Source organism: Raphanus sativus, chromosome 2 (genome assembly GCF_000801105.2).
Source record: "Raphanus sativus cultivar WK10039 chromosome 2, ASM80110v3, whole genome shotgun sequence".
Classification (NCBI taxonomy): domain Eukaryota; kingdom Viridiplantae; phylum Streptophyta; class Magnoliopsida; order Brassicales; family Brassicaceae; genus Raphanus; species Raphanus sativus.
In genome coordinates, this window is record NC_079512.1 from 24,659,190 (window position 1) to 24,668,260 (window position 9,071).

The 9,071-nt window shown below is 32.0% G+C and overlaps 1 protein-coding gene and 1 long non-coding RNA gene across 2 annotated transcripts; both read right to left on the reverse strand.

The window, feature by feature from the left end:
- Positions 1-4,715: 4,715 nt before the first annotated feature.
- Positions 4,716-5,786, reverse strand: LOC130508757 (uncharacterized). Its single transcript, XR_008942941.1, has 2 exons — positions 5,360-5,786; positions 4,716-5,139 (listed from the first exon to the last, which is right to left on the reverse strand). It is a non-coding gene; the product is annotated as an uncharacterized LOC130508757 (long non-coding RNA).
- Positions 5,787-7,530: 1,744 nt separating this feature from the next.
- Positions 7,531-8,347, reverse strand: LOC130499709 (wound-induced protein 1). Its single transcript, XM_056994057.1, has one exon. It carries the CDS (start codon positions 8,269-8,271, stop codon positions 7,789-7,791), a length of 483 nt encoding a protein of 160 aa, XP_056850037.1. The 5' UTR covers positions 8,272-8,347; the 3' UTR covers positions 7,531-7,788.
- Between the last annotated feature and the right edge of the window lie 724 nt (positions 8,348-9,071).

The following is a 9,071-nucleotide window of genomic DNA, read 5'->3' on the forward strand; positions in this document are numbered from 1 at the left end:
ATAATGTATTTAATTTAGAGAAGTAAATGCATTTAAACATACATACATAATAACCAAATCGATTAAATATTAAAATAAATCAAAAATATGAATAAAATAAATCAACTTAAAATATTTATAAAATCCTTGTTTTAAAATATTTATATTTGTTCATTTGTAAAGGAAAATCACATAGTCGACCTTTCGAGCTAAACAAAAGTCAGTATTATTAAAATAGGATCATGATATTACGTGTATACGTACACAATTAACCTAATGTGCACACTACCACAAGATGTAGCACTTTAGGATCGAATCCACAGAGACCAACGATTACACTTTATTTTTAAGACAATATGGGGTTTTGTTTGATTTGGTAATGTGCAAAATAAGTAAGCAATAGCAAATGTAAATTCAGATTAAAAAGAAGCCAGCATAGGGTTACTTTATCGAGTGCTAATATTTGTGAGCCAAACAATTATTCAAGCATAATTAAGCGTAAGTTTAGAACTCGGATCACTCAAGTAGAACATCCCACTGTCGTGGTACTGCTCCCTATGCTAATCGATCTTGATACCTAAACTCTCGTTTGGATCAACATGGACGGCAAGCAATAGAGATCAAGTCTAATAGGTTCACAAAACACTCTAATATCTACTTTCGCTGATTAGAGATGCAATCTATTACACGGTTAATGAACAGGTTAAATCTATGATCTAACTTTAAACGGCCAGTTTAATGCAAGCAATAAGAACAGTTATGAATGAAGACAATCAATAGATTCACTTATTTATGTTTAGCTCACGAAATTAACACCCTAGAACCCTGGACAAGCTAGTCGACTACTCAGCCATGAACAGAAAAAACACAGAGTTTATAGATGAATAATAATGCATAAAATAATAGAAAACAAAGAGGATTCAGAATGATCTTCTCTAGGTGAGATACATAGAGCCTTCTCCCTTTACAAAGTAGCAAAATCCAACAATCCAAAAGTCTCCAATGAGTTTATTATATGAAAGAAAGCGTAGAATAATAATGAGAAACATAAAAATATGATATATGAAAGCCAAAGGCGGTAGGGAGAGAAAAAGAGGATAATTAGGGTAAATCCCAAAATAATAGTTCACTCGGGTTGCTCCGCTCGATAGGAAACAATCATCAGACTGTTGTGCGTGAAAATCACTAGATTACACTCTTTTCTGCCTCTTTTGGTCCAACTGGTACATCTCTCATCCAATGAAACTTCAAACCAGTAATGACTAGAAAAAAATTAGAAAGATTCGATAAAGACTTAAAAACCAATTAAAAACATACATACAAAATATCTAAAACACCATATATCAGATCACTTATATATTTTGCCCTTAAACTACTTTGAAATATTAGTTCTAATGCCACTGATTTTTCAAAAGAGTTATACCCGTCACTAATAGCATGATGGAAATTGGAGATGTAGAATTACATTCCATTTTTAACCTAATGTAACTTTCTTTGATTTTTATATGAATCATACGAATAGGTGGGATGGCCCGTTTCTTTGAACTTCTTCTCGCATGAAACTTAATTATCGACCACAAAAAAAAACCATACATGATATAGTTTAGCGCAAAACCAATGGTTGAAAAATAAAACATATAAATACATATTTTATCAACTTATTTTTGTTATATTAACTTGATAGGTTTTAAGAATTATAATCTGGAACTTGAACTGATAAGAATGATTTATTTGAGATATATATACATACACTTAATTTTAGTCTAATATATTTAAATTTAATCATCTAATACCTTTAACCTATTTAAAATAACAAAGAAATTACTAAAGCACAAATAAAATTAAAGTAGTAAAACAATTAATAATTTCTACAGCTGGAATTAATTACAATATCAGCATTATTTCACAAGAATCTACTCTAAATATCCAGCCGTTTATATAAATATATTTAATTAATTAAACCAAAATTAAAATATTTCACATATTTTTTTCATTTTTAACAAAATTAAGTGAAACATTTGTTAGAAAAATACACTTCAAATATATTTTTAAAAATAATTCTGAAAATTTTATGTAAAAGATACCTAACAAGTTTTAAAATATTTTAACTTGTGTGGCATTAGATATTGAAATAAAGGATATTTTGTTTGCCAAATAGATACATATAAAGCTTATTAATTATTACACGCTGACTAAATTGAGATTAAGCATGAATACTTGTGTATTTATTTGGATACAGATCAGTTCTTTTGAAAATCGTCTTTGGGATTTTGGAATTTTTTATTCAAATATTATAAAACCGAGATTGAGTTTTAAATGATCCTCATAAATCCGATTGGATATGTTTTCATATAAATGAATATGAAATCTTTTGGATATACATTATATATGGCTCTGGTTTGGTTATTTTTAACCAAAATTATCCAATTCGGTATGATATTTTTTTCGAATTATTCAAACTTGTTAAAATAACTAAAAATAAAAAATACTCATTAAATCTAATTTAAATAAATTATTTTTTTCAAAAGTAAACATATATTTTTTAGATCTATTTTATCCATAAATACCAAAATAAGTAATATATTTGATTTGTAATTTTAATTTAGGTATTAATATTACTACAAGTACAATATATATATATATTCGACTAGCACGTAGTGCCAGGACACAACCGTCTTTTGTTGTTCACATGGATGCAGAGTTGCCGGCATGGTTTTCAGCGACCGGATGAGAGTGTGTTTGTTTTTCTGCTGATGACAAAAAAAAAAAAAAAAAAAAAAAAAAAAAAATATATATATATATATATATATGTGTGTGTGTGTGTGTTTGGGACTCATTTAGTTTGGTTGCGGGTCAGGTTTGGTAGCGGTTTTTTCAGATATGGCAATCAAATATATACTCATTGTCTAATTGGGTTTCAGATCAGGGTTCCATAATACATATATAATTTAACTAATTACATTAATAACTCAAAAAGCTGATAAATGCAAAAAAATATGATTTTATTTAAACTTAGTACATATTTTAAAACCATATCTTCGATATTTATATATTATTTTAAAACATAATTATATATTTTATAATCAAAATATTTCCATTAGAGTATTAAACATATAATAACTTGCACAAATATAATGTTTTTTGTAACATTTAAATGTAGATACAATCAAAATACAAATTTATATCAAATAAATTTGTTTTTTTACAAAAAAAATTGTGTTTGTTCTGAAAATAAATCTGTTTTTAAATCTGTTTTTTTTTTTAAACTCTAATCAAAATCTAGTATTAATATTATAGCAAGTCAGGAAACTTTGAATTGGGCTTGATAGAGAAACCCAAGAGTCATCTAAAGAAAGAGATGAGTACGCGTGTTGGCCTCAAACAAAGGCCCATAAATAAGGTCTCTAATCGGATGATTCGACGTGTGCATGAGATTAACTATCTAAAGGTATCCCCGCACGCTATTGATTCAGTAAATTAACGCCAGCAAATCTGAGAAGCGTTCGATTTTTAAGCAGAGAAGTTCTAGATTTTACTAGAACCTATCTCGAGCTTGATCACACAAAAACCTGAGTAGAATGTTGGAACTATTTTTTCAAACACTATGAAGTAGCGTATTCATATGTCTAAAATAAAGTTCGTAATCAAGCGCTCGTAGCTTGGTGGTAAAGAAGGTACAGCTGTACTGCTTGCCATCTGGATTCGAGCTTTGGCTACAACGGATTTAACATCCCTTCCGTTGGGGCGCTGGATCCCTTTCGGAAGAATAGTTGGGAATATGGCTGTCCAGATACAAGAGTTATCAAAAAAAAGAAAAAAAAAAACAAAGTTCGTTTGAATAAAAAATGTTGATCCAAAACTATTGACTTGAAAAATTTGTAAAGCTTGATTATTTGACTATATTAAAAACTAGTAAATGGTTCCACATAAAAATATGGAGAAGTAATAAAATGGTTATACTATTGTATAATAGTGAAAAATATACTCAAATAAATATTTATATATCAAACCGAAATGAATTAAACCAAGTTTGGTATTTGATTCGGAGTTGGATTGGGATTAGATCTAAGATTTGGTGTAGTCTAATATTTTTTAATATTTTTGACCAAATTTAATCAGTAATTAAAAGAATCATTTATACTTTTTCATTGATAACAAAAAAACGTTTTTTTGACTTTGCTAGTCATGGGTGCAAATTAACTATGACAATTAATGCCTACGTTTTCTTTTTGTTATGGCTTTGGAAGAAGCTTATATAATTCAACTCTCCATATTGTAATATATATTCAGTTACGAAAAATTTTCACAAAGAGAAAAAAAATTTCTCCCACTTAGAATAGTTGTGTTAGTATTTATTTTTTGTGTCTGAAAGTGCAACACAAAATCAGTTTCGTCAGATTTTTGATAGAGTAACGCTAATTCAGAAAATTATTTGCAGTTGAATTCTGGAATTTATTATGTTATGCAACCGTCACACTACGGAGCATTTAAAGATTTAAGAAAAGAGATTAATCACCTCTGTGCAATTCTTTTTTATTTGTTGTTTTGGTATTGTAATTTTTAATTTTTGTTCTTATTATTTTTATAAATATCAGTTGTCGTCAGTATAGTATAATATAGTGTAGTGTAATAAGGTTCCTACAATTGTTCATATCACCTATGGTGTAGCTTTTGCACTCTTTGATGATATATGAGTTTATTTATTTTTACTGGAAACTGATGTTACGACTCTCCAATTTGGAATGGTTCTTTTTTTATTATTATTTCATAATCCCGAATTGGGCATAAGTTACAAGATTACAGCAGAGAATTTGAATAAAAGCGGCACAGACATATGACCTTGCAAGCTTAAACTCCGTAAGATACACAGCCAAGCCGTCGGGTAACAGCTCCGGATCAGACTTTGTCACATTGCTTGGTCGACTAATCCGGATAAGGAATTAAAACATCCCATTCGCCTTCTCTGCTGGTCTTGCTACACTTTAAAGCTTTGGGAAGGCGGATGAATGGTAAGGAGAACCGTACCTGAGACCACCGGAGACGAGCACAGGAACTCCAGACCTCACCACGCAATAACAACGGGCTGAAAGGGAACCATTCTAGTAGAGGAGACGGGTACCAAGAAACCTTGCCGAGAGGGCCAAATGACCTGCATCGACACTGGGATAGGACATCCCCAACCGCGCCGTCAAAGAGGAAGACCGGAGCTCAGAGACCAGCTAAACTCAAGAACAACCTCACACAATGCTCCTCTAAGAACATGAGATAGCTTCTAGTCTATGCAATACATTGAGACAGTGACAGACCGTCCAGACCAACGAAAGAACACAACCCGAGACCTAAGTCCAGCAATCACTTACCGAACCGAAACACCACGTACCAGAACCGCGAGGAGGAAAAGGAAAGAGAGGAGGAGCTATCTGGACACCGGCGGATGAACACAGACAATCCAATCACCGAGAAACCATCAGGAGGGAGACTAACCGTCACGAAGCCTAATCTGGCCGCCCAAAAAGCCGACCTCCTTTGCTCCCCTGCTTTCTCGCCTCACCGGAACACCAGAAACACCTCCTTCAGAAGAAACCCACCACTTGGCCAGAGTATAAAGCTTGAAGATCCGTCGGTGTATCCAGGGGTAAGTATATCAGTGAGAAAAACAGGGGAGAATAAAGAGGCAAATGAGGAAAACGAGAGGGGAGAAGAGAAACACCGCCGGCGACGGCGGCGGAAGAGCCACCAGACACTGGAGGGATAGGTGGTTTACTTGAGCGAGTTCTGGAGAGAGAGAAACTTTTCTGTGTGTGTGTGAGATCTTCAATCACTAATTTTTGGAATGGTTCTTAGTAGGGCTGGGAAATAAACCGAACCCGAAAATCCGAACCAAATCCGATCCGATAAAAATAAATCCGAACCGATCCGAACCTGACATAAAATACCGAGTGGATCTTGTTTTTTGATATTTCGGGTTATGGGTATTACCCGAACCGAACCCAAATCTAAATGGATATCCGATAGAACCCGAAACATTCAAAACCCCCAAAAAATCTATACCAAACATAATCTCAATTCATAATATGCATTCAAAATACATTAAGATATATTGAACATCTGAAATATTTATCTATTACATAAAGTTTGGTGGTTCTAATACATGAAGATTGATGATTATAGGTGGCTGTTGAATTTTGAAATATTTAGATTTAGATTTAAATTTTGTTTTCAGTCAAAATGTTTCTCATTTCTTGAGGTTGTAGTATTCCTTTTATGATTTTCTCTTTCGTTTGATTTTGAATAATCATGGTTGATGATTCTTTCTTATTTTTAAATCGATTTTATTTATATTTTGGTTATAAAAAGGTACAAATTAGGTATTTGAAACCAAAACAAACCAATTTTACTTATGTTTTGGATACAAAGTAGGTACAAAATCAGATATTTTAAACCGAAGAACCGATTGGGATCCGAACCCGAAAGTACATTGGGTTGTACTGGTTCTTTGAAGATTTACTAACCCCGACCCGAACCCGATAGAATCCGAACCGGTCCCGAACCGAACTTTTAAATAATCCGAATGGAGCTGATTTTGATAAACCCGAAAAACCGAAACCCGATTGGATAAAACCAAAATCCGATTAGGACCCCAAATGCCCACGCCTAGTTCTTAGTATCAAGGTGTGTCGATGCTTTCAAAAATATTGCCACAGCTCGATAATCGTTTTTCTTTTAACGTATACACTCCAAAATCATACTCCTTCTGCTTCAGAATGTAATCCATGTTTTGAAAAAAAAAATTTGCTTATAAAATATTTATATTTTACATTTTCAATATATGTAATAATGCCAAATTGTAAATTTCAAAGACATTATTTATGTTTACTAATTTTTGATTGGGTAAAAATCATAGGAAATAGCTAAATATAGAAAATAATGTATTTATTATAAAAAATTATGTGATTTCTTAATAAATGTGAAAACTCTAAACAATACTCCTTCCGTTTCATATTAAGTATCGTTATAGAGAAATTTTTTTGTTCTAAAATAAATGTGGTTTTAGCATTTCAATGCAAATTACGTGATTTCTTACTAATAAATATGAAAACTCTAAATCATATTCCCTCCGTTTTATATTAAGTATCGTTGTAGAGAAAAATTTTCGTTGCAAAATAAATGTCGTTTTAGTATTTCAATGCGAAATTTATCAATTTTGTTTTTCATTTTATTTTTCTATTGTTTGAAATACAAATAGGTATATTGGTAATGGTGGCTTTATATACTCTTTTTCTTTCATATTAAGTGTTGTTTTAGATTTCTGCACACGGATTAAGTAATCATTTAATTTTGCATATTTTCAATATAAAAACATTATTACCAATATATCTACTCATATTTCAACCAATAGAAAAATAAACAGGAGAATAAAATTAATAAATTCTGCATTGAAATGATAAAACCACACTTATTTTGCAACAAAAAATTTATCTACAACGACATTTAATATGAAACGAAAGGAGTAGAAAATATGCAAAATTAAATGATTTCTTAGTCTATGCGTACAAGTATAAAGTGACATTTATTATGAAACAGATGAAGTACACATTATTTTGAAACAGAAGCAGTATGATGTGTGATGAACCTTAAAAAAAAGTAGAACATTTTTATAACAAGGACAAGAAAGATGCAATACCTTTTTGGTTCATAAACACACATAAGGCTTTTAAAATTTTCAGAACATCTTGAGGCTTTTTTTTTAATTTACTACGTAAAGAGATAACCACCAGACACAACTGTGTTATACTTTAGTCTACACAGTTAAATAGCCAACAGCAAGCTAGGTAACGAACCACGAGCTAGATCCCTCGGTACGCTCTCCCAAACCGTGCAACGCCCCATGTCCCATCCTATTGCCCCACGACTGTAATCCGTAACAGTTATCCACGTATTGAAATACTCCCTTAGCTCAGTGACCACTCCATCTTTCAACTTCCAGACGTGGACCCAGTACACGTGTGAACCCTCCCACCCTTCTGCTATGACGCAGCCATGACCAGGCACCACTACTTGTACACTGCTTGGCTCGAACCTGAACGAAACTTGGCTCGGTGGTTCCCCTGTTAGTAGTCTCATCATGTGTTGACAGTTGTGAGGTCCATGGAACCACCATTCCACGTCACTGGCCACCAATTTGGCCACCGTTGATGCGTCGCCTTGCTGCAAAGCTCTGTAGAGTAACTCTATAGTTCCCCTGTTTTTCATTTCAGGGGTTATCAAAGGCTCTACGTTGTGTGCTTCCATTTATGTTTATCTTTCTTTCTTGGAACTTAGAACAACGGAGGGTTTCGAAGAGAGACGTTTTTTTCTTTTATGTATGCAATTGTAAGTAGTAGGTTTCTGTCTAGTTTTCAGTCTCTTTTATAGTCAAACATAAGTCCTCGGTACAAAGGGTCATTTGCTGCTGTTCTTTTTCCAATCGTTGCCTTAATTCTTTTTAATTTATTTATCCCCAATTGTTTTTTTTTTTTTTTTTTTGTCGGTGATAATTGCAATAACGTACTGTATGTCGTTTTTCTGACTAGTCCCCTAAACTTACATAGGTTATCGTTGCCTTATGATCGCTTCTAAAACATTTATTTCCGATAAAATGTGAACTTGCATATAACGATCTCATGGTATTTTGGAACTACCGTAATACTATATAGGTTGTTAGAAATTACTAGTACATAAATATATTTTTTTGTATATACTATATCATATCCAGTTCTTACTAGCATAACTCTTTTGAAAAGAGTCCAAAATGGAAAAATATACTGAGAGCATCCACAACAATATTTTTTTAAGGGTACTCTTAAGAATAAAATAATAGTATTAATATAAAAATTAAGAGAGATTAAGAAAAAAATTAAGTAGAGAGAGGATAAAGGGTGTTCTCAAACAAAAACACAAAAATAAAAAAATGTACCATGTTATAATAGATGTCATCTTATTATTACTTTAGTTTTATTTATATTTAAAATTTAATTACAACATAAAATTATATTAGTTTTATAATTAGAGAGCAGCTTGTTAGAACTTTTATTGATTTTGATGCTTTAAAG

What these genes read in the sequence shown, in the direction of transcription:
- LOC130499709 (XM_056994057.1), bottom strand. Translation starts at nt 8,271, where the DNA reads ATGGAAGCACACAACGTAGAGCCTTTGATAACCCCTGAAATGAAAAAC.